The sequence below is a fragment of the Papaver somniferum genome, chromosome 9, assembly GCF_003573695.1.
Source record: "Papaver somniferum cultivar HN1 chromosome 9, ASM357369v1, whole genome shotgun sequence".
NCBI classification, from domain to species: domain Eukaryota; kingdom Viridiplantae; phylum Streptophyta; class Magnoliopsida; order Ranunculales; family Papaveraceae; genus Papaver; species Papaver somniferum.
The window spans coordinates 119,808,036-119,835,157 of record NC_039366.1 but is presented as its reverse complement, the minus strand read 5'-3'; the positions used below and the strand labels follow the sequence as shown (position 1 = coordinate 119,835,157).

At 38.1% G+C, this 27,122-nt stretch overlaps 1 protein-coding gene across 1 annotated transcript; it reads right to left on the bottom strand.

The window, feature by feature from the left end:
- Positions 1-5,959: 5,959 nt before the first annotated feature.
- LOC113312501 (FK506-binding protein 5-like) lies at positions 5,960-8,707 on the bottom strand. The gene is made up of 5 exons (XM_026561250.1): positions 8,609-8,707; positions 8,384-8,519; positions 8,062-8,213; positions 7,819-7,879; positions 5,960-6,477 (listed from the first exon to the last, which is right to left on the bottom strand). The coding sequence occupies exons 1-5, from the start codon at positions 8,705-8,707 to the stop codon at positions 5,960-5,962; spliced, it is 966 nt and encodes a 321-aa protein (XP_026417035.1).
- Positions 8,708-27,122: the final 18,415 nt, after the last annotated feature.

The window sequence follows — 27,122 nt, the reverse complement described above, 5'->3', positions numbered from 1 at the left end:
CTGTTGTAGAACAATTCGTCGAACTCCAGCTACTCATCAACGAAATTCTTGCTGAAGGAATGCATATTGATGAATCTCTACAAGTATCTGCAGTAATTGAAAAGCTACCACCCTCATGGAACGAGTACAAGAGGAGGCTGCGACACAAAATCGCGAAATCACCATGGTGGAGCTGGGAAAAAGATCCAGGTGGAGGAACTTCTGTGCTGCAAGGACAAAAGCCTGATGCTGAGCAAAGACATGTCCAACAAAGCTCATGTCCTGGACGATAATGCTGCGTCAAAGAAAAGGCACGGAGAATCCAGCAAAAATGGTAAACGTAACAAACAACGTAACTCCAAAGGTAACCATCTTAAGCCAAAGGGTGGTGTCTCCAAAAACACCATCAAAGGCGACTGCTATAACTGTGGGAAAACTGGTCATATGGCCAAAGACTGTAGGGCACCTAAAAAGACCAAAAATGATCCTAAACAGAAAAATAAGCAAACGTAGTAGATGATTCTGGATATTTTACTGGCATGGTGTCTGAAGTCAACCTTGTCTCTAATGTGACCAATGTGAGAGACTGGTGGCTTGATTCTGGAGCCACAGGCATGTCTGTAAGTTCAGAAATGCTTTCTACTCCTATAACAAAGTAGGAGACGATGAGAAATTGTTTATGGGAAACTCTTCTACCTCTAAAGTGGTAGGAAAAGGCAAGGTTGAATTGAAGCTCACTTCAGGAAAAACTCTCGCATTGAATGACGTGTATCACGTCCCGGACATATGCAAGAATCTTATCTCAGAAACCATCTTACTTGGGAAAGGTTTTAAATTTGTAGCTGAGTCTAACAAGTTGTAATCTCTAAGGTGGTGACTTCGTAGGAAAAGGATATGTCACTGAAACATGATTAAGCTTAGTGTACTTTCTTTGAACTTGAATGAATGCATCTTCTTCTGCTTATGTTTGTGACTCCTCACATGTTTGGCATGATAGACTAGGACATGTTAATTTCAAATCCATTGAAAGACTTGCTAAATTAGGATGCATTCCTAAAATAAACATTGACAGAGGTATAAATGTGAAATTTGTGTTGAATCTAAATATATGAAAACCCTTCAACAAAAGGTTGAACGTAGTACAACTCCCCTAGAATTAATCCACTCGGATTTGGGAGATTTGAAATCAACACCAACTAGAGGAGGTAAAAAATGGTACATCCTTTTATAGATGATCACTCAAGATACTGTCAGGTTTATCTTCTTAGAAGTAAAGATGAAGCCTTAGACGCTTTCAAATTATATAAACTTGAAGTAGAAAACCAAAGAGGTGTTACTATTAAAACTCTTAGGTCAGACCGAGGCGGTGAGTATGTGATACCTATAGGAGAATTCTGCAAACTTAATGGCATCATTCATGAAACTACTGCACCTTCTTCACCTGAGTCGAATGGAGTAGCTGAAAGGAAAAACCGAACACTCATAGATATGGTGAACGCTATGTTAGCTAGTTCAGGGCTACCTTCGAACCTGTGGGGGGAAGCAATTCTCTCTGCATTATATCTTGAACCGAGTTCCATTTAAGAAATCCGACAAAACTCCATATGAGTTATGGAAAGGAAGACAACCGTCCTATGCATACTTTAAAGTGTGGGGGTGTTTGGCCAAGGTGGCCACTCCTCGTTCCAAGAAAACCAAAATAGGACCTAAAACTATAGATTGTGTTTTCCTAGGATATCCTGAGCACTCTAGTGCTTATAGGTTCATGGTAATTGGTGAGAACACCATAATGGAATCCAGAGATGCAGTGTTTTTCGAACACATTTTCCCTTTAGGGTCTGGACCTCATAAAAGGGTCCGCGATGATCTCTCAGATGTTCCTTCGACTAGTCAACCCCCGTCTCTAGATGCTGAAACCGAACCTAGAAGAAGTAAGAGGGTCAGAACCGAGAAAAGTTATGGTCCAGATTTTGTGACTCTTACGGTAGAGACTGAACCCCAAACTTATAAGGAAGCTTTGACCTCTCCGGAAGCTCCCTTCTGGGAAGAAGCTTCAATTAATGAGTGGGATTCCATTCAACAAAATGAAACTTGGGACCTTGTAGACTTACCTCCTGGTAGTAAAACCATAGGTTGCAAGTGGGTCTTCAAAAGGAAACTTAGAACAGATGGAACTATAGAAAAACACAAAGCTAGGTTGGTAGCTAAGGGGTACAGACAACAGGAAGGATTAGATTTCTTTGATACCTATTCACCGGTCACAAGAATCACTTCTATCCGGATGCTGATTGCTATTGCTTCTATTTATGATTTGCATATACATCAGATGGATGTTAAAACTGCTTTTTTATATGGTGAATTGAATGAAGAAATTTATATGGACCAACCTGAAGGTTTTGTTGTGAAAGGTTATGAAGACAAAGTATGCAAACTGAAAAAATCTTTGTATGGTTTAAAACAAGCACCTAAACAGTGGCATGAAAAATTTAATCATGTAATGATATCTAATGGCTTCAAGGTTAATGAATCTGATAAATGTGTTTACATTAAATCTGTGGATGATTCTCATGTTATTGTGTGCCTATATGTTGATGATATGCTCATATTAGGTAGTAACCTTGATAGTATTAATACCACTAAAAGCATGCTTAACGAAAACTTTGACATGAAAGACTTAGGCCCTGCTGATGTAATCTTAGGGATGAAAATCAGAAAGATGTCCGATGGATATAGTCTTAGTCAATCTCATTATGTTGAAACTGTTCTTAAGAGATTTAATCATGAAAATGCTAAACCTGCAACTACTCCTTATGATACCAATTGTAAATTGAAAAATAACAAGGGTGAGGGTATTTATCAACTTGAGTATTCTCGTGTTATTGGCAGTCTTATGTATTTAATGAACTGTACAAGACCTGATATTGCCTACACTGTGAGTAGATTAAGCAGGTACACTTGCAACCCTGGGCAGGATCACTGGAATGCTCTCTACAGAGTTCTAAGGTACCTGAGAGGAACTTCAAACTATTGCTTAAGTTTTGGGAAGTATCCTGCTGTGCTAGAAGGGTACTGTGATGCTAACTGGATATCAGACTCAGATGAGTGAAAATCCACTAGTGGGTACATCTTCACACTTGGTGGTGCGTCTGTGTCATGGAAGTCTTCCAAACAGACATGTATTGCTCGATCCACCATGGAGTCTGAGTTTATAGCCTTGGAGAAAGCTGGGAGGAAGCTGAATGGATACGAGGTTTCCTGGGAGGAATTCCACTCTGGACCAAGCCTGTGTCTTCGATCGCAATCCACTGTGACAGTCAAGCTGCCATTGGATGCACAAAGAATAGTGTATACAACGGAAAATCTATACATCTTCAAAGAAGACACAAGACAGTGAAACAACTACTCTCTACTGGTATCATCTCTATAGACTTTGTGAGGTCTAAAGAGAATATTGCAGATCCTTTGACGAAAGGGTTATCTAGAGAGGTAGTTAGATCCACATTGAAGGGGATGGGACTCAAGCTCATAGAATAAATCGCCATGAAGGACACTCAACCTTGTGAATGGATCTCCAAGAATAAGGTTCAATGAGATAACTAATTTTTGGTGATGTCAAGAGAGCACTATCTTTGTCCCTCCCTATGATGTAACCGTATGATAGTGCTGCCTGCATGTTTTAGGATGATCTGTCAAGATCTTAATGAGTTCCATGACTTTGATTAAACCGGAGTGTGGAAGGACACTCTTAATGGACTCACCCATGTGGATGTTGGAAGTGGGGCCGCTTCCTATGAGAATTTGAGCTTTTTCTCTAGAGACATTCATTAAGTCCGGGATTTAGCCCACGGCCAAAACGGGCACAACGGAAAGAGCTTGGCAGCTTTCTTTTTCTTTGAGACATCAAAGTGTGGTTGTTATTTCTGAATTGCGCTCACTGTTGGCGGTTCAAGACATTGTGTTCACCGTAACAACAAGCAGTTCCGGTAACCTCTCACTAAGTTAAGATTCAATCTCTGGGACACCTTAGCCTAATATTGATGTATTATGTTTTCTCGGATTTCGTCGATATGTTTTATCATTCATGTGGGGGATTGTTAGAAAAAACGGCTTTGTTATACCAAATTTGCATGGACTATGTTTTGATCTCTAGACCTATTGCCCACTACTTGTTTTTTCATTTGAATAGATAAAACAATAGTCCCACATAGACTAAAATCTAAAGAGTTTTAGACTTAAATACCATAGAATTGGCTAAAAGGGCATGTCCCTTGGGTCATTAGACTTTTGTGTGATGGGGGAAGGCCTAGACTAGGGCAAGGTTTCCTTTCCCGTACGCGCGGTGCTTCGCACAGAAGCACGCACGCCGCCGCCGTCCGTCTGGTCTGTCGGTCGGGTCGGGTCGGGTCGGGTTCGGGTGTGGGTTCATTAGATCCTATCTTTTTGCTAAAACTTTTGGTACGTGTTTTACACACATGTAGAAGAATCTTCTTCTTTGTCTGCACATGTTTTGTCCTGGCTTTCTTGTCTGTACATATTTGTTTTGACTTTCTTGTCCGTACGTGTTTGGCTTGGCTTCTTAACAACACACTGCTCTAAGTCTGACAAAGGCAACACTGTTTTCAACCAATACCAGTATTTCTTCCATACGCATGAAGCCAACACACTGCTCTAAGCCTGACAAAGGCAACACTGTTTTCAACCAAACATTACCAGTATTTCTGCCATACGCATGGTTTTGTTGCATGCATTTTTCCTCTCGTTTGTAACGTCTTAAACACTATATAAAGGAGGAGTCTTGAGCTCATTGAATATACAACAGAGAAACATCTCTTCTTCTGCTCTTCCTCTGCTTTCAGAAAATAAGTTTTTATTTCTAGTTTCTCTGTTTTTAGCTTTTGCTAACACTGCCAAGTTCCAAGGGTACTCTCTTTGTATGCTACATGGAGGGGTACTATCAGTAGTTGTATCCTGGAGGTGACTCGCCAACTGCTATAGCATCTGAGCGGAGTAGCAGGCGATATTGCCTTTAGGACAGCGTATCGTATACGTGCCTCTACATTTTTTTGTGCATCCCCAGCAACATCGGTTTGAGCTAAGTATCTTCTTCCCAATTACATTATTAGTTCTATGTCCAACATTAAATTAGGGTCGTTCGCTTTCCTGATTCGGAATCAAACAACGAAAAGAACATGCTGTATACAGTTAGTTACAGTTCAGGATTCATTTAATCATGGGTATGTTACATGTACATTTTCTTTCGAAGTGTGAAAAATTCTCTGTTGTAGAAAATTTTGAGGAGAATCAAATAATGGGTACTACTTGTTTTTGTGATTAAACTCAATATTAGAGCATAATCAAGCAGACCCTTAAACAAAATTTTGTTTTGTGTGAATTATTGGAATTCTGTGGGGAGATTACCTAGCTATTAACAAGGTAAAGCTATAAAGGCATCGAATTACCTAGCCATTTCTGTTATTCTCTGATTCGTATCTTCAACTACTTTCACTTTCATGGAATTTTTTTTTTAAAAGTTAGCAGTCAGCAGAGATACAATGGTGAAGAGGGCTTATAATAAATTATTGGAATACATGGGATGGAAACAGAGGGCTCTTTTACAATTAATGTTATAGGCAACTGTTCTATTATCATCAACGGCTAAAACTTGATATGTGTTATTATCCAATGGTGTTAAAGACGCTAGCTTATAATGATGGCTTAGACGTATGTCTTCTTATGTTAGTTATTTATATTTTAGTAATTTAAGTTTTAAATTATATTTATGGGTTATTTGGTTTTTGGTACTTACATTTTTAACTAATGTTAGTGTTTGGTCTAATATTTGTTCAACTTAGGATTTGGTACTTGACTCTAAGTTTATCTTTGTATTGATAAAACTAAACCCTAGACTTAAATTATTTTGATTTTGAACAAAGTGAGAAGAAGCGAATCGCGTATCACTATAAATTGTATTGTACCATAACTAGCAGACGCAACTGCATATTGCTAGTGTCCGAGCTGGTAATCTCGTCAGAATGCTTTCTAGTATCAAATCCTCGGGAAGATATTGACATGGAGGAGGATGATCATCATCTACTGCTCTTTTCTCGTCCTTTTGCTCTTCTTCTTCATCAATTTCTCTTCTTTTTTTACCCAAAGGTCTTTCATTGTTGTTCTGCTCTTCTTCTTCTTCACCGTCATCAATTTCCTTTCTTTTTCTTACAATGACTCTTCTTTCCTTATCGGTTTGCTCTTCTTCATCATCAATTTCGTCTGTTATTTTTACGATTACTTTTCTTTCCTTATCAATCTGCTCTTTTCTTTTTTTTATTAAGATTACTATTTCGACCTGCTCTTCTTCATCGATTTCTAGAACAACCTTTTCGTGTTCCTCAAATTCATCATTCTTTGTCCTTTTTGTTACAATTAGTCTTTCCTTGTTGTTCAGCTCTTCATCATCGATGGTTAAACTTTCGCACTTCCTCAAATTCAGTTCCATAACTACAGAGGTCAGAGGAAAAACTGAACTGAACTTTAGAAGACGGATGTTAAAAGGGGAGCCGATTTTGTTGTTCATAAGGGACTAAAATATACTATGAGATACCTTATTTAGACGGAAAATACTTCTGGGGTTGCTGTTATGCCTCCAAGCATCTAGCTCAAAACAGTACAGAAACACTTGTCAGGCAGAAAGAGTTTAAAAATGAAAATTGTATAATCAGGGGGTATTCTTCACAATTGCCAAAACTACGCTGACTGCGGCACGAGTCATGAATGTACAAGGCCTGTGAATCTGCGATACACAGAAACCGCTAAAGGTACGCCTTATTCAATACAGGTACTGTATCCAGAAACACAGCGAACCAATTGGATCCTGAAACTGCATGCTCTCACAGACAAAATGGTAAAGTTATGAGAAAATCTTGCTTAGAATTTGGAGTTAACTCCCAGAAGTACCTGTACCTGACTGCCTGGTCGTGCTTTAGCATAATGTCAGCCCTACCAGGCACACAAACAAGAAGATCCCACAAGCCATATAGTTGACTTTAAGCCATTAAATAAAAAGAAACAACCAGTTCATCAAGTGTTTTACAACGATATTGAGGAAAAAAAAGGAAACTAGAAATCCATATAGATCCCTTACAAATTTAATGAGAAAGAAAAGTGTTATGCTTGACTTTGAGAATTGGGAAACTACTATCTCGCTGAATGTAGAAGGTAACACACTACAAGTTTTTGAGTCAAGAATACATACAAGCAGAACTGCCACATAATCTCAATGGTGCTATTATAAACTACATAGACACACAAAAAGTAACTCAGCAGTCTAAAGTTCATCTCAACCATGACAACACCAACCTGCCTAGAATTCGAAATAAAACCCAAAGTGAAACGTGATTATGACAGATATTTTCAGCTCCTGCGCTACAACTAAGGTTGCACAAAACACATTCAATATACTACACTCAAGCATCTGAAACCCACAATTTTATTTCTATATCATATCAGCTTCAAGTTTTGAGTGAGATTCCAGAAAACAAACAATGGGATCTCTTTCATCCACATATGCTAATCAATGTGAAGATTCCAACGAGTTTGAGCATTATTAACAATTGCATTGTCTATTCATTGTTCTAAGCAAATATCTTAACCAAAAAATTAATAACAATCGAATAAAACTTAATTTGATAACAAACTGGCCACCATCCGATACTGAAGTTAAATATCAGGAGAAAAAAAAACTAAAAGGAAGTATGGGTAATCCTCTTCCCGGATTCAACCATCCTAGAAGTTGTTTTTTCCTCAAAAACTGTTGCAAATCCTCAAAACAATTAAACTTACAAATTTCTCCTTCAGGAATGAAAGTTCTCAGAGAAACAATGTTCTCTGCTTGAGCGTGCAGCTGACAATCCATGTCCATAATATCAACGTCGTCAAAGCAATAGCCTTCGAGTTTAGTTCGAAACAAACAAGGGTAGGAGTGAGAGCATCTTACCACCTCGAGATGTTTATGTGCAAATTATAGAGCATAACAGATTCCCCATTAAACCAAAACAGCAACACCTGATCATGCAAACTCAATACCCGTGTAGAAGGGGTAGTAGCAGCAGTAGTGGTGCCAAAGTAACAACATAAGGGACCTGGAGGTAAACCTTCCAGATCCTTAATCTGGATATCCAAGTTTCCTCCTTGATCCATATTTGCTTGACCTTGTCCTTTAATACATACAGATGAACCTTGCAACAACAACAGCAGAAACTACTCTGGTCATTACAACAATGATCTCTATGATCACTACTGCTAACCATTATCTTGTCAGAACGTGCAATACAAGGATACCCTTTAAACTCCAGAAGATGATCAACTATTAAATATTGATGTCAATTGGCCGTTTCTGTCAGAGTACATTCAGTTGGCAGTCGAATGAAATGAATCTTCTCGTTGTGGAGGTCGAACGAGAGCAACATTTCGATATTACTATTATTACCACCAACTTCAATCGTTGTCTTCCAAAAAAGACATCCCCACAAAGGGTGGCTTGTCTACAAAACAATCTTGGAACTTTAGTTACCAATCAACCAACAGGAGAGGCAAAAGAACCAGGTGGTAGCTATTAAGGAAACTGGAGTACCATCTCTGAAATTACTCCTACAATGGCGCATGAAATTACTCCTTCTCCCTCTTCTTCTTCTTCCTCTTTCCCTAATCTCACTAAAATCACCCACCTCATCTATGTAAAACTCTCTGATTCTAATTATCTTATTTGGCGAACACAATTAAATCCTCTTCTTCGTGGTTACCGTCTTAAACGATTTATTGATGGGTCTCATCCTTGTCCTTCTCCAACCCTTCCTGATGGCAAAACTAGTGATGGAAAAATCAAATCCAGATTATGATGAATGGATTGAACAAGATGTTATTATTCTTGGTTGGCTTTTCTCTACCATGAGTGATTCTGTTTTGCTCGAGGTTGGCGATCTTGAAACATCCAAGGCTGTCTGGGATGCCCTAGCTACTTTGTATGCCTCAAAAACTGAAGAGCGTTTGATGCAACTCCAACGAGAATTAAGGACGATTCGCAAAGGTGAAAGTACAATGGCTGCTTATCTTCTTCGTGCAAAGACATTGGCCGACCAACTTGCAGCAGCTGGGACTAAAATCTCTCCATCAGAGTTAAAGCAAACTATTCTTGAAGGTCTTGAAACGTCTTTCGATTCGATTGTTACTTCTCTACAGACCACTATGTCCGACATGTCCTTTGAAGATTTTAAATCTCATCTTCTTGCATATGAATTGCGATTGAATCATCAACAAGCACTTCTGCCAACTCCTTCTACTGTTGATGTTACTACAACAACAAATAATTCTCGACCTCCTGTTTTTTCTTCTTCTTCTCCTCGTCCTCCACCTTCTCATAATCATCGTCCCAATACTTTTAACCAAGGTCGTGGCTCATATAGACCTCCATTCCCCCGTTTCAATAATTCCAATAACTTTCCAGTACCTTGTCAGTTGTGTGGTGGTCGAAATCATACTGGTCTCAAGTGTTGGCATCGTTTTGACCCTAATTTTACACCTCGGTCTTCAAGCCAACATCCTCCTCGATCTAATCCTTCGTCGGTTGCACCAGGAACTTTTCAACCAGGTCATTGGTAGCAGATTCTGGTGCTTCCAATCATGTTACTGGTGATATGCAAAATTTGCATATTCAAACTCCTTACAATGGTCCTGATCAAGTACGAATAGGTAACGGTGATCCCTTGGATATTGCAAATTATGGTAAGGCTTCTTTTAGTTATGGTGGACGTTCTTTTCATCTTAATCATCTTTATCATGTTCCTAAAATTAAAGCAAACTTGATTCCGTCTCTCAATTTTCCGCGGATAATAATGTTTATTTTATTTTTTATCCCTCTTATTTCCTTGTCAAGGACCGGCAGACGGACGAAGTGGTGCTCCGCGGGCGAATTGAAAATGATCTATACAAATTTGAACAGGCAGTGTCCTCTCTTTCTCCATCACCGTTGGTTTTGAATGTAGAGTCCTCTTTAGATATATGGCATCAAAGATTAGGCCATCCAATGCTTCGTACTGTGAAGCAAGTTGTTAAGAATTTTTGTCTTCCTGTTACATCTAATCGAATTATGCCATGCCATTCTTGTTTTATTAGTAAGAGTACTAAAATACCGTTTTCATTGAGTTTAAGTGAATACACTTCTCCTTTACATTTGGTGGTTGCTGATTTATGGGGACCTTATCCTCATCTTTCTCGTGATGGTTTTCGTTACTATTTGTTAATCATGGATGTATTTAGCTGTTTTGTATGGATTTTTTCTCTAGCCCGTAAATCTGATGCTCTACCTAATTTCATTGTCTTTAAAGCTAAGATAGAAAATCAAGTTTAAAAAATTCACACCACATCTTGATTCTCAAGGTGTTTATCATCGTTTTTCTTGCCCCCACACTGCGGAACAAAATGGATTAGCAGAACACCGTCATCGCCATATTGGCGATACCGGTAGGGCTCTTCTTCACACAGCCTCTTTGCCCCACTCTTTTTGGATTGATGCTTTTCAAACATCATGTTATGTTCTTAATCGCCTTTCGTCCCTTGTTTTGGGTAACCTATACCCATACCAAAAATTATTTAATAAACCTCCTGATTACTCTTCTTTGAAGGTTTTTGGATGTCTAGTATATCCTCATTTGCGTGTTTATGCAGCTGATAAAATTGCACCACGCTCCCTTGCCTGTGTTTTTATTGGATATCATTCCGCTTATAAAGGTTATATGTGTTGGCATATTCCGACTAGGCGTTATATATTTCTCGGCATGTCAAATTTGTAGAAGACCAATTTCCGTTTGCAGGTCCGAGCACCACTCCTCTGCGTACTGCAGATTCCCGTCCTGTTATTTTTTCTCCACCATTACTCCCACAACCAACTCTCCCTATTGCACCAGATCCGTCATTGCCACCTGAATCACCCGCAGTAAGTACACCTTCTTCTCCTTCATCAACTTCAGGTGCTATTTCGTCCTCTTCCTCTCCATATGCTCAAATTTCTCCGCTGCCATTCTCTACAACAAATGAAGACTTGGTTACACAAGATTCTACAGCTCATGATTCTAGAACTCAAAATTTTGAATCATTTTCACCTCCACCTCCAGGCAACTTAGCAACTACTCATCCAATGACAACTCGTGCTAAAGATAGGATTTTTAAGCCAAAAATTTATGCTGCTACTAAACATCCATTAACTAACGATGATGACTTTGAGCCTCTCACATATTCTCAAGCTGCTTCTCTTCCTCAATGGCGGACACCCATGGACAACGACTATTATGCACTTTTGAAAAATGGGACATTTTCTATAGTTCCTCCTCCTCCCGGTAAAAATAGTATTGGAGATAAATGGGTTTATCGCATTAAGCGTAAACCGGATGGTACTATCGATCGTCGCAAGGCACGTCTTGTTACTAAAGGTTTTAGTCAAAAAGAGGAGGTGGATTATCGAGACTTTTAGTCCAGTCGTGAAACCTTGTACCATTCGTACAATTATTTCTCTTGCACTAGCTAAAAATTGGTCGCTTCATCAATTAGATGTTCAAAATGCTTTTCTAAATGGTTTCCTACAAGAAGAGGTTTATATGCATCAACCACAAGGCTACGTCGATCCTCACTTTCCGAACCATGTCTGCCGGCTACATCGATTTATTTATGGCCAGAAACAGGCTCGGCGAGCTTGGTATAATTGTCTTAGCGCTCACCTTATTCATCTTGGTTTCGTAATTTCTAAGGCGGATAGTTCTCTGTTCATACGCCATCATCAAGCTCATGTTACATACGTACTTATTTACGTAGATGACATTATTGTCACTGGCTCCTCTACAAATAGCATTCAACAACTTATTTTTGACCTCAATAAGGCTTTTTCAATAACTGATCTTGGCAACCTGTCTTACTTCTTGGGTATTGAGGCTAATCATTCTCCTTCAGGTATGTTTTTATCTCAAAGAAAGTATACGATGGAACTCCTATTACGAGCTAACATGGATGGTGCCAAACCAATAGCAACACCACTTGATCCCAAGGTTGTTTTATCTGAGCATGGTGGCACTAGATTCTCTGACCCAACTCTTTACCGAAGCATCGTCGGGGCTCTTCAATATTTAACTTTCACTAGACCTGACATTGCCTTCTCTGTCAACCGTGTCTATCAATTTATGCACAATCCTAAGGAAGAACATTGGGCTGCTGTCAAGCGTATTCTTCGATACCTTAAGGGTACATATGACTACGGGTTATTTATGAAAGCTAATCATAATCTTAAACTAAGTGCATTTGCAGATTTTACTCTTCCATTGAATGCATTTAGTGATGCCGATTGGGCAGGGTGTTCTGATTCTCCGCTCGACTAGTGGCTATTGCGTTTTCCTTGGCCCTAATTTAATTTCATGGAGTGCTAGGAAGCAGCCTAATGTATCACGCTCAAGCACCGAAGCTGAGTATTGAGCTCTTGCAACTGCAACAACGGAAATAATCTGGATTCAATCACTTTTGAAAGAATTAGGAATCTCCAGTTCAGTACCATCACTTTGGTGCGACAATCTTGGTGCTACATATCTTACAGTTAATCCAGTTTTCCATGCCCGCACTAAGCATATTGAGATTGACTACCATTTCGTTCGGGAACGCGTTGCTCGTCGTCAATTAGATGTTCGTTTTGTTAACATCAAAGATCAATTGGCTGATATTTTTACCAAGAGCCTTGGCACTGCTCGTCATGATGATTTACGATGCAAGTTAACCGTCCAAGAAAAGCCGCTTAACTTGAGGGGGCGTATTAAGGAAACTGGAGTACCGTGATTATCAAGCATCTACTAAATTTAGAGATAGTTCACACAAGGAAAGTTATAGCCTTGTTTATCAATCAAAGAGAGTTCTAGTAGTTTCCTATGTCTTCCTTTGTTTTAGTATAAATACAACACCATCACCACACGACCTGTGTGTGGGATTTTCATATGTTTTATTAATGGATATTGATACTTCTACAGTAGCGAGATTTCATCCGTACTAATAATTATCGATCTCCATGAATTGATTCCCAGCGTGAAGACCATGCGAACAAACTCTTCATTGGCTTTTGAAGTAAAAACAAGTATAACGATTTTACACTTGTGAATTGTGATAATTAATCAAAACCAAAACAATGACACAAATAATTGCATAATCCCCCCGGTACTGGTAGGAGTTTCATTGGAGAGGCTTAGTATCTTCTAGTCCGGCTAACGACACTTATTATGCCTGACATATCAGTAGGTTCACTCAATAATTCAATACATGTTAGACCATTGCAATAACCTACTAGTTCATTTGTGACTTGCATTGTTAGTGCTGTACATTGTATATAATGTAATATCAAGATCAGCATCATCCTAATCTTTTTCTAAACTGAAAAAGTAACCCTTTACAGTATCCTGTACCTAAACTTAATTTATTTTGATTTTGAACAAAGTGAGGAGAAGCAAATTTTGTATCACTATAAATTGTATTGTGCCATAACTTACTAACGCAACCGCGTACTGCTAGTGTCCGAGCTGGTAATCTCGTCAGAATGCTTTCCGGTATCAAATTCGCAGGAGATTTTCACACGGAGGAGGAGGATCATCATCGTCAATCTTTTTCCTATTTACCACAATTCCTCTTTCCTTGTAGTTCTCTTCTTCTTCATCATCAATTTCGTTTTTTATTTTTAAGATTACTCTTCTTTCCTTATCAATCTGATCTTCTTCCCCAATTTCTTTTCTTTTAATCACGATAACCATTCGACCTGCTCTTCTTCATCGATTTCTATAATAACGGTTTCGTTTTCTTCAATTTCATCGATCTTTTTTCTTTTTGTTACATATCGTTTGGTCCTTTTTTAGGTGGGCCCATGTCAGTTTAGTCCTTTGGTTAAACGCCTTTACTGTTTGGTCCATAATTATTTAAAAATATTAAATGGACAAAAGTACCCTTCCGTGTTAATTTTTACCTATTTTTTGTAGCACTTCATTCGTCAAAATGAACTCATATTAATTTCTACTTATTTTTTCAGAAATCACCTATATAAACCAGAGTTCATTCTAGAAATGAACTCCATATAAAAACCTGAAGAAAAAAAACAGAGTTCATTTCAGAAATGAACTCCATATAAAAACCTAAAAAAAACAGAGTTCATTCCAGAAATGAACTCCATATAAAAACTTAAAAAAAAACAGAGTTCATTCCAGAAATGAACTCCATATAAAAACCTAAAAAAACCAGAGTTCATTCCAGAAATGAACTCCATATAAAAACCTAAAAAAACCAGAGTTCATTCCAGAAATGAACTCCATATAAAAACCTAAAAAAAACAGAGTTCATTCCAGAAATGAACTCCATATAAAACCTAAAAAAACAGAGTTCATTCCAGAAATGAATTCCATATAAAAACCTAAAAAAAACAGAGTTCATTCCAGAAATGAACTCCATAAAAAACTTCATCTTCAACAGCAGCAGCAGATTTCTAGGGTTTGACGAGTTCATCTTCATCATAATCTCCAATCGCAGCAACAACAAGAAAACCAAAAAACCTAATTAAATCTTCAACAACAGCAGATTTATCTTGAATTCATCTTCATCTTCATCATCATCACCAATCGCAGTAAACATCAAGAAAAACAAAAACCTATTAAATCTTCAACAGCAGCAGATCTATCTTTGACAGCAACAACAGTAGCAGAAGATGTGTTCGTCTACATCACAAACAAGTTCAATCCATAAATGAACTCTGTCATCTTCATCTTCTTCATCATCAGCAGCACTCATCTTCATCATCTTCATCGTCTACTTCATCAGCAGAGAAAAAAAAATCCTAAAACTCATCTTCTTCAACAACAACAGCAGATGAGTTCGTTGTAAATCGTTTTCATCATATACAACCGCATCAACAACAAATAAAACATGATTTTCACCTTCGAATCACTATTGTTACAGCAGCATGAGGAAGAAAAAGAAAGAAAAGAAAGTGGAGACGCCATTGTTAGCTTCTAGCAAGAAGAAAAAAAACAAGAAAAAGAGAGAAAAATTCTAGATCTGAAAATATAGGAGAGAGAAAGTAAATCTGAGAATGATTTATTCTCTCTTACTTTTTGACTATATATATGGTCCTTATCCAAAAGGGTATTTCTGCCACTACAGGATGACAATTACATCATCCATGACATCATCCTAGGGCCAAACCATAATTTCTAGGACCAAACTATAATTTATATTCCCAAAAAGGACCAAAGAGAGAGTTGACTGAGTCAACTGGACTAGACTCTCTCTCATATATTATTCCTAGGACCTAATGGTATTTCCTACTAAAAACTTTTGCATTTCCTCACTCCCCATAGCCACAGTACAGAGATCAAAAATCTAAACCTTAGAAGGGGCCCGACTCCGACCCCGATTTTTGTTGTCCAAGACGAAGAGACCAAAATAAATTTGGTATTTATAATCAACCTTGATGATATCATGTCAAAGGTACTCATCCAAACGTTAAGTGGCTCTGATGGTACCGTTACCGATAATTTATATCAGAATTCTGATATCGATAAATTCCGACGGAATTATCAATACCTAACTGATACCGTTTCTTAAGGTTATCGGATATCCGTAAAATTATCGATAATTTCTGTTATCTGAAATACCAAAATTCAGTTCAAAATAAGAAGTTTTCACTTCAAAACCTATGCCAAACATAAAGTAAACACGTACAAATGTTTCAAATTTCCTAGTTACATGTTCTTGCAAAAGAAAACACAAAGAAGTTCAAAAACATTTGCATCCTTGGATTGAAATGTGAGTTTTCATAACTTGTAAGTCTTAAGCAGCCTGCATGCAACATGCATTCCTCCAGTACTTCCTTATTCCTTAGTCCATATACCTTGAACTTCAAAGTATTTGTACATCTGCATTTCAAAGAAAGTGAAATGTGTTAGTTGGCAATGTAAATGGATGTTTGTCATGTAAGAAAAGTGTTGAATCAAATCAACACTTGTTTTTGCATTGTGACACAACCAGCGAGATTTGGTTTTACTTCTTAAGTGGCTATAATCTTCAATGGGTGTTTCAGGGCAGTGTGAGGGATACATTATGGGAGTGGAGAAGAAAGAAAGGGAAGAACTTAAGTTTGAAGACCAAGAGTTGGGACATAATCCCGTTTGCAATATGGTGGGTTGTTTGGCTTGAATGAAACTCAAGAGATTTCAATGGCAGATTTAATTCAATAAAAAATTTGAAAGATGGAGTCAACACTTTGATTTATAATTGGTGTGTGGGTACTCAAATTTTTGAAGGAATCACTTTGGACATGGTTCTTCATAATTGGGAGGCTGTTTTTCATTAAGTCTATGTAATTTTTGGTAGTGTCTTTGTACTTTGGTTTCACCAATACCATTACTTCCTTAGTGATGTATTAGATTTTAATAAATTTTGCCCTTCCTGAGTCAAAAAAAAAAAAAAGGAAAGGAACTGAACTGAACTGAAAATTTCCAACCAGAATCAACATTGTCATTGAGATTTGGCAACCAATCACTTAAGCAAAGTAATGCTTGAACAGCTTCTGGAGCTAATGAACTCATCTGTGTTGTAAGAACCCTACCACCGGTATTGAACATGGATTTTGATGCTAAACTTGTCAATCGTACGGCCAATACATCTCTTGCAATCTTTGCAAGAGTTGGGTAACTAGGAGCATGATTCTTCCGCCAACTCAATATATCAAACCTCAATTCTTCTGTAGGGGTGCCTTTAGGAAGCAGTGGTTCCTCTAAGTATTTCTCCAACTCTGATTTCTGAACCTTAACCTCACTATTTTCTATCATAAATTCATCATACTCAAAATCACTTCTAGTTGTTCTGGAAGTAGAAGTCTCAATTCCAATAACCCATTCCACTAGCTAAATTACTAAAATAATTTGGAGTTGTAGAGTCGCTTTCATAAGAAAAGAAAAGTGCATTGAGTGCCATCTGAAATTTGTTTTAATGAGTATAATAGTTCTGCATACTATGTAATCTTTTAAAAACAAACTCTATCCATCTATCCTTATACTTAGAATCTAAAACTTTGACCTCATCAACAAGTTACATTCTCTCCAGTAGATATAAAACTTTGACCTCATCTTCAATCCCATTTCTCAGATATACATATGATCACTATTTTCCCATCCTTTAATGCATTTCTCATATACCCCATTGTAATACATATTCGTTGTTGGATACTTAATCCCTGCAAATTTGGTTGAAATCACACTAAACACTTCCAAACACTCACATATATGTATTCCTTATTTCCGCTCATGAGAATTTGGTAGTATATTGAAGTTAGCATCCAATTCAGCTAGCCTAACAAATGCTTGTCTCAAATCAGTTGTGTCCTTAAGCATGTTAAAGGTGGATTTCCATCTGGTATCCATATCTGAACTAACAGATTTTCCAGGAAGCTTAACTTGTGTTATAGCATTTGTAAACCTCTCTTTTCTAAACTGACTTGAATTGACATATTCCACACACTCTCTAATTGCACTTATAAATAGAGCAACTACTTCCATCCCACATAATACAATTAAGTGCCCTACATGATTTCTGTAACTCATTTGAAATAAATCCCCATTAAAAAACTAGACAATGCTTGATACTAAGCCAAGTCTTTAGATTTGTTATCATAACATCATTAGATCTAGCATTGTCAGCAGCTAAAGAAAAAATATATCTATATTCCAATTTAGAGCTACTGATTTCACAAAATTTGCTAAAAATTCTCCAGTATGTGGTGATTGCACAAAACATTATGCTAGTGTTGTCTTAATCAGTTTCATTCATCATTATGTAATGCATTGTCACACAACAATAACCATCTTTTGTATGTTTACATGTCCACATATATGTTGTTAAACTACATTTAGATGTTGTTGTGTCAAATTCGTCTTGTAATTTCACTTTGAACTAGGCAAAAGCGACTCGTTGGTTTTCTAGTGAAAAGTGGTGGAGGAGGCAAGTACTCGATGAAGCAAATCGTCTGAACCTTTAAACAAATGTACTGCATGGGAGTACTTTGAGTTCGACAGACTAATCTGTAGAAATATGTCCTAAACCAAGACAATGGTCGTTCCAGATTCAATTGGGTTACAAGGTAGGAGAAGGGTCGGTCTGTATGAAGGGAAAGTGAGAATGTGTGGATATCAATGGAGATTGATCAATTGATGATGTGATATGTTGAACTTCTTTGAAGATGATTTCTTTGTGTAGACGAGAGAAATCTTCTGTAAGTGTTTGATAATTGACAGTGATGAGTCTTACTCGATTCAGTTGTCTTCTGTTTTGATGAACCTATTTATTGCAGTACACTGATCTACTGTAAGTGGTGACAGTTGAAGGAAGTGGAAGAATGTGGAAGTGGGAGAATGTGCAAAAACTACTTCCACTTTACATGGAAGACTTGGTTGATTGACCATCCACTATTCCATTTACAACCTAACTGTCAACACGACTTACTCACATTTCTCATCGCGGATGTATTGCACATCGCGCATGTTGTTGGATGCCAGACCAAAACCCTAGTGATATCCCCCCATGTGACATGAATTGATGCCTCATCTGAAAGTCTGTTTTGCAGGCGTATTTTATATATGGTCAATATTTGACCTTTCTTTTGTTAGATTATGATTATTAACTGATGAATTGAATGGTTCGTAGTTCAAGGTCATGATGGATGAAGCATATAGTGTTTGATGGAAAAGCAAGTGGACCATGGATGTTGAATTAGGTCAGTGAATGACTGTGCCATATCATTATGCTAGCCGAAGCAGTAATGATGGTTGAACGACTTGGATTGTTGAGCATAGGTTAATGTGATTGCTGAATCGGTCATAAACCATTATGTTGGTGCATCAAGAACTTGACAGGGAGTAATACGAAAATAATAATTGATGAATGATAATAGGAGTTTCATCTCAATCCATGTGTCATGAGTCAGTCGAATGACAAGGAGAGATTATAATATTAGAATAATGGTTGACAGTCGAACCAAATGTTGGTCGATGGACCAACTGAGTATTGGTAGCTGGATCAATATGATATTCTCGAATGTCGATGGTTGAACCAATACGAGAAATGTTGCTCAAATACTGATAGCTGAACCAATATTGCTTTGCATAGCAATTGACAGTTGAATCAAATAAATATTAATAAAATATTGGTAGTTGATCGAATATTAAATTATTAATTAAAATGTTGATTGTTGGATCAACATAAAAATTATTGGTGTTTAAACCTGTTCACAATTATGCTCTGCAAAGCATTAGGTTCAAAAACCCTAATTTTGGTCGACGGATGATCTACCAATGATGGAGTGATGAACAACCATGAATGAGAGGCACCGGCCATGGTGATGATAGACTGACCATGTGGCATCCAGATACTTGACTGAGCATTCATCAAAGTAAGTTGCAGAGTAGTTGGTGTATGGATGATTAATCAGTGTTTAACCATAATTAAAATAACGTTTTACTGAGCATTAGGTAGTAAAACCTAATTACGGAGAGAGGAGAACCGGAAAAGAGGTTTGGAACAGACTTTTGGTGATTATGGGACCACCTGATGATGGTGAATGGATCATCTTCCAAGTTGTTGGAGAGATTTTGAACCAATTATGAATTATAGATGATTAATTAGGTCATTAATCATTGAAGAAGGTGTGACTGGCTTTTACAAGCCAAGGGGTCGACCATGACCGACCATGGTGGCGTGCCCGTGTCACTATGTTGTTCGCGGACCAATCCTCAAAATTTTGGTATTTTCTGATGGTCCATCGAGCATTATTTTATCCTTTTATGAAGAATTTGAGTTTGACTGAAACTCTTAATCTTGGTTGAAAGATCAACTATTGAAATATTAAAATAATATAATTTTTAATATTTTTTATGGTAGAAAGTCATAATGATTGCAGGACCACTTAATTTGCAAACGATATGGTCTATGGAGCAAGATTTGCAAATATATATATATAAGTAGGGTGTTTTGGTAGAAAGAGGAAACCCTAATAATAATAAAATAATAAGGAAAAGGAGAAGGGGACCAGCCAAAACCGGCGTACAGTCAGCCGGACGTGTAGGTGCTACCCCACGGTTTTCTATTTTCTATTATTTATTAAATTAATACGAAAATAAACTTATGATTAACTGACAGTTTTTGGAACAACTTTGGTTGGTAACCTAGCAACAAGTTGGGCTCCAACTCTTTTTTGAATAACAATACCTACTCTATGAAAAATAAAACTACCAAAACCACTACTAGCGTCATTGCTAACTAAACAATTCTTCAGACGCTTGAAAAAACACAAAGTATCTTCACCGAGTTCTCCTAAGGTAGAGAAATCTAGAACACCCAGACCGTAACCATGTGATACACACTTGTCCAAGTATTTAGTGCGTTTACGCGAAACAACACTAGAAATAGCCTTACCTGGGACGAAAGAGCGGGTACCCTCACCAGTGAAAGGCGAGACAACCGTGACATCCATGCAAACATCTTGGCCATTTTCCCAGTTATGAACAAGTATATCAGCAGGTTGTAAATCTTTTCCATCATCAGACAGAAACCCAAGAGAAACTTCCTTACGCTCTGGCACACTAGCTTTGTAACAAATGTCAGCGGTTACATCACGTACAAGGTCATGTCGGAATTTAATTCCTACATCCTTGGCATAATGAAGCGCATGGTCCACAAAGATATCCATAGATCTGTTACAACTTGAGCATAGTCCATTCTCAACAAACATCGGGATGCCAAGGCAATAACAAAGAACACCTTTGAACTGTCTTGGCCCAATGCATTGATTAAGCCCACTAATTGGTACAACCAACAAATAATCTTGTGCATGCTTAACACGGTTGCACTGCCATAGAATGAGATCTCTTGCAGACATAGAAAATTGTTTTGGGATTTGCTTCTTAATTGCATCAAAATAAGTGACTGCCAGGAAGTGCATGGGGGGAAGGGGGAAGTATCATCGACGCAGTAAGAAGAAGGTAATCCACATACCTGAATGAAGTTCTGAAGAGCCAACTAATACGCAGATCCATTGTCTGTTGAGAATAAGCTACCAAGTATCACCTTGCGCACTTAAGTAGTCTGATTCTGAGAGGCAAGATAACAATAAGTGCGAGCGTCTGCCATAGTGTAAATTCCAAGGCCGCCATCTTTGATAGGCAAGGTGGCCAGTCGATGCTGCAAAGGACCAAAACCTGCTCCATCTCCCGTGATTAAAAGTCCCAAATACTTAAGTAAATGGTCGTCGAAGAGATCGGTCGCCTGTTGTAGAGAAGCAGGATTTGTGGTTCGCATTGCAAAATATAATCTGGACACACTGGCGCAATTACGAAGTAACAACATCTCACTTTGAGGGTCTTTGAGTTTTTTGATAGCGGTCATTAGTTGAACAGTCTTGTTCACCCTGCTCACCACCATGTTACTCATAAAATTCAAGTCCATACTTACAGGACCCCCTAAAAGCTTAACACCATTACTATGCCTGCCAATATCACTGGGGAAAACACCTTCATCTAAGCTTCAAGGATCAATTGAAGGCCAAAAGATTTCAGTTTTCTTAATATTAAGGTGTAGACCCCTACTCGGCCCTTCAGCTTCTATAATACTCAAAGCCTTGGCCACCTCAAGTGTATCACCAATAATCGTGCAAATCAAGTGTACAACGAGCTGCAATATACTTCAAAAGCGGATGAAGTGTAAGAGCAAACAAAAGGGGACCGAGAGGGTCTCCTTGTTGAACACCAAGAGAAGAAGACAAAATATATTGGTCATAGTAGAGTCTAGCAGGGTTGGCATAACAAAATTCAACCCATCGAGAAATACCTGGGCACTAAAGACGAACCTCCTTAATGAGATGAGATCTACTCACCATGTTGAACGCATTAGAGAAGTCAATAAGAAGCATTGACATCTTATCTGAATGACCTTTCAACTCCATCAGCCCATTTACAGCATGTAAAATACCCTCACCTCCAACCGGCACACCAACACCAAATTGGTGATCCCCTAAATAAGAAGCCATAGCCTTGCCGACGGAGAATGTAGCCACCTTAGAGACTAAACGACGCCAAATGGTACCAACTGCAATATGCCTGAGCCCACCCCCGGGTTTGAGAAGAGGCGTGAGAGGTGCACTAGCAATGTATTCTCCTAAAACACTGGGGCATTTGCCTGCCAACCAAAGGTTGACAACCCCAGTAATTGACGCCAACAACTCATCAGCATTTTCCGATGCTGCCCCACTAAACGCATCAGTTAGGTGCTGAGCACGCAGGCCATCACGTCCGCAAGAAGTACCTTTTGGGAAACTCTTGATGGCTCCAAAGACTGCCTTTGAATCAACTGTAACCGGGTCACAGCTGACAGCTTCACTTGGAATGGAAGGTGGGGGAGCAGATGGATGTTTAGACTGCATTTCAACCATAGTGTTCTCATTGCGAGGAGCAACGCCATTCGAAAAAAAAACACAGATTGTAACATCATAATGTCCGTAGCTAATTTTCTTTTGGCAGGTGCTTATACAACCCGAATCAAGCTTCTTTTTGTTGTCCTATTTAGACCCATGGCGAATAGGTGAGTGCAGCAACCTGTTGATCAATGTATAGCAGCCATTGGGCTCCTTCCAAGTCGAAAGATCCTGCTGAATAGCCGCCACTTGAAGACATTTCCTATTACTGGACCTCTCTTCAGTTGAACTCTTAGGTCGATATAAAGACATGGTGCAAACAGGCAGTAAAATGAGCTGAATCCAAGAGGATAAGTTAGATGGATTAACCAATACATTGTCGAGGCATCCCTTCAAAATTCTCGAGAAGTTGAGCCGGCATTGATGAGGGATAGAAGCAACAGTTGGGAACTGCCTTTGGAAGGCTGCATTGAGCATCTCCGAAGATAACCACTCAACCTCAGAACTGCGATCAATCTCCCTTGCAGAGCTACCACCTACGAATTCAGACTCAACTGGTTTAGCAAAACCCACTACGGAGCTTCCACAAACGTCCCTGAAATCTCCGTTTTCACCAGGTTTAGATAACCCGTGAATAAGAAACCCTGCACTACAACCAGGACCTGCAATGTCGTTGTGAGCTGCACCATCCTGACCTTTACAGGGCATTTTCCAGGTATGGATGTGTAAGTACCGGCCGCATAACCAACTGCGCAAAAGCAAAAGAACCTTCTCCCAGGCAAGGTAAACTTGCAGATCAGTAGAAATCAGGTTCCTGCAAAAGCTTTTGCTATTGTCGGAGAAGAAATGCATATCTTGTAGATGTCGGAGGAAAGACCCTTTGGCATACCCTCTGCCATTCACCCCATTTTGGCAGCTATGAATATTCTTGAATGGACATTGGCAATTGCCTTCACTAGATACAACGCCTACTGCAGACGAACAAGAACCATTCGACGAACTCAATGAAACATCAGTTTGGGGAGAAAGGGAGGGACGCAGCTGATGGAGAGATGAGGAAGCTCTGGTATGCCTCGGCATGAAGACTTAACCAAAACCCTAAAATAGAAAGTAAACCCTAAAAGAAAAACTCGCAGAAAACCAAAATGGAAAAGAAGAAAAACCAACGAGACTAGGTTACAAAAACAAATCAAAAACAATTGAAAAGCCGAAAAACAGGTGCAGGGTGATGGAAACATGGTAAAACTGATGGGAGATCCTGGTTTTCAATCACCAGGAGGAGCGCCAAAAAAACCATGTCGCCAGTCTCCAAAAATCTTTTATTTAGTTATTTATTTTTATTATTTTTTTGGAAAAAAGACAAAGAATTTTATTTATTTTATTTGTTTTCTATTTATATAAAAAAATATATTTATTTATTACAAGAAACCAGTTGGAAGCCTAACAACAAGTTGGGCTCCAACACCTTTTTGAATTGCTATACCTAATCTAACGAAAAGAAAATTACCAACTTTTACATTTGCATAATGCCTAGCTATGTAGTTCTTCAACCTTTTCAAAAACTCGATAGTTTCAATACCAAGTTCACCCAAAGTAGTAAAAGCTAGGGTACCAAAACTATAACCATTAGCATTACATACTTCAAGATATTTAACCTGCTTGCGCTTAATAGCTTTATCCAAGGCAAGTCCCGGTGTAAAGGCTTGCACACCACCTCCAGCAAAGGGAGAAACCCCAATCACATCAAAACAAGTATCACGACCCTCTTCCCAATTGTAAACCAAGATATCTGCCGGCCAAGCATCACCACCATCACGAAAAAGGAACCCCAAAGCTGCTTCCACTTTAGAAGGTACACTAATATTTTTTCTCTTTCTTTTCCTTCTTTGGTCAAACTCTCGTATCATTGTTCTTCCATGTTTTTGGATGCTCATTTAAGCATTATTAACCTTTTACTCAGGGTTTTACTTGAGGGTTCCCCGTGTTCCTGAAAGGTGAATATCCATTACCATTTCATGGAGTTCAGCTGAGAAAAGCCATAAATCCGAGTAAGTGAATATTAAGGTTTAATTAGTGTATTTTTCTAGAAATTCAACTGATGAATATAACATTAGATTCAATTAATTAGTCGATTTATACTAGCAGGTAATCTATTTTGGAGCATTTAATTGATTCAGATATGAGTGGAAAGTCATCATATTAATTTTGAATATAATTATGGGGAAGTTCAGGCACCACAGATGAATTCCGAATTCAAATAAAAAATGTTGAGTCTTTTAGCTTAATTGTAAAATACATGGAATGTTGAAGGTTCTATTTCAGAAGCCCTAATATTGCCATCATATATTATTACATTTGACGAGGTTACAAAACTTGAATTCACTTCTCTTGCGGAAGGTAAAGAAACAAATTTATTATGATTCCGATGCTTATCAGAGATGCATACTTTCCTATGTGATTTTACGAATATGATCTTCGTCAAAAATCCACCATCAACACTTCCCTAGTTGTATTCTTAATATAACACTTAGCATAAGGATTCAGATACCTAACAAACTCTCTAAAATATGCATGTTCAACCATATTGATTAGATAATCATGCTTGGCAATCATCTAAGCAACAAGTATTCTAGTAGCATTATGATCATATTTGAAAAAGCGGGGGTCTAACAACCACACCCAACATTTCGTTTAGAAATCTATATGGATAAACTCCAATATAAATCTGAGAGCGCAAACTAATAAAGCGAGCTCTTATCAAGAATTATATCCAAGAGTTATATCTCTGTTTCTCAATGTAATCAGCAAACCAAACAGATAGAATCCGTGAGCCTGATTATTATGAGAAACAACTTGAACGGTACCAAAGACCAATGTTGTCAATCAATTTATATCAAAAACCAAAGGTTGGATTATCTAGTTGCTTGAACTACGCACAACCTGTGATATTTCAATTATATAGAAAATATAATGCGGAAAATAAATAACACAGACACGAGAAGTTTTATTAACGAGGAAACCGAAAATGCAGAAAAACCCCAGGACCTAGTCCAGATTTGAACACCACACTGTATTAAGCCGCTACATACACTAGCTTACTCCAAGTTAACTTCGGATTGGAATGTAGTGGATCCCTAACCAATCTCACACTGATCAAGGTACAGTCGCGTTCCTTACGCCTCTAGAACCACGCCGGATTCTACGCACTTGATTCCCTTAGCTTATCTCACACACAACTAAGAGTTGCTACGTCCCAAAGTCGAGGACTTGATAAACAAATCTGTATCACACAAAAAAGTATGTTGAATTGATAAATTTGTCTCCCACGGAAATACCTACGAGTTTTGTTCCGTCTTTTGATAAATCAAGGTGAACACGAACCAATTGATACACCGGACTTATATTTCCGAAGAACAGCCTAGTAATATCAATCGCCTCACAATAATCTTAATCATATGGTAGCGAAACAAGATATATGGAATCACAAATGATGAGACGGAGATGTTTGTGACTACATTTTATCTTGCCTATCGGAGATTAAATCTCGAGAAGATAGTACTCAATACGATAGAACAAAGCAAGATCAGAACACGCAACTACAGAGAAAATAGTTGGGTCTGGCTTCACAATCCCAATGAAGTCTTTAAGTCGTTAACCCATAATGGTTTTAGGAAAAACCTAGGTTAAAGGAGAATCAAATCTAGTCGCAACTAGTATCACACAGGAGGTATGGGGATTAGGTTCCCAGTTGCTAGAGTTCTCCCTTATATAGTCTACAAATCAGGGTTTGCAATCAATGCTACCTTGGTAACAAAATATTCAATATTCACTGTTAGATGAAAACCTGATTAGACTCAAGCTAATATCTTTTAACCGTTAGATCGAACTTAGCTTGTTACACACAAATAAAAAGTGACTTCATTTATATATGGGTAACCGTACCTTAATGTGTACACCTTGTTGGCTCAACAATAGTTAACCGAAGTTAGCCATATAAACACTTTCATATCAACCTTGTTCATCTCAATCATAACTAGTTGAAATGACTCAAATGAAACTAGTTATAGAGTTGTTCAATTGTTTATATTCTCATAGAAGTATACATGACACAATTGAAGCAAAATCGATTTTGAACATTATAGCCACGGTTTGCAAAAGATTGCATTCCTTAATTTATAATTGTATTAGTTTATGAACAAACCGATTTTAGAACATAACCCACTCGAGTATGCAAACGGGTACGCATACCTAAGTAGCCGGACCTGGACTGTGTTCGCCAGTATGCGAACGGGTACACATACTGTCATACACATCCAAACTCAGTTGAATATAGTGTGCATACGGGTATGCTTACTAAAGTTCCCGGACTTCAACTGACTTTGCCAATATGCATACGTGTATGCATACTAGGTCCCGGACTTGGATTACACATATGCAAGTACGCATACTGTGCTTATATCCAATCATGGTTAATCGTTCTAAACTCCCATTTCAATTATTGAAACATTCTTAGAAGACGGAATGTCTCACACAAACTATCAGCTTCAAAGCAATTTTCAAGTGATCGAATGTCTCACACAAATCATATAAGATGTTACCAGGAGATTTTCACATGATCATCTTT

Excerpts from the sequence above, each read along its gene's own strand:
- LOC113312501 (XM_026561250.1), bottom strand. The coding sequence starts at position 8,707 with ATGAGGTGGGTGATTTTAGTGAGATTAGGGAAAGAGGAAGAAGAAGAA. Across the intron at positions 8,214-8,383 it reads CATTCGACTGCCAACTGAAT|GTTCATCTGTATGTATTAAA; the intron begins GTACTCTGACAG and ends TGTTGTTGCAAG. Across the intron at positions 6,478-7,818 it reads CATTCCTGAAGGAGAAATTT|TTATGGAACTGAATTTGAGG; the intron begins GTAAGTTTAATT and ends TGACCTCTGTAG.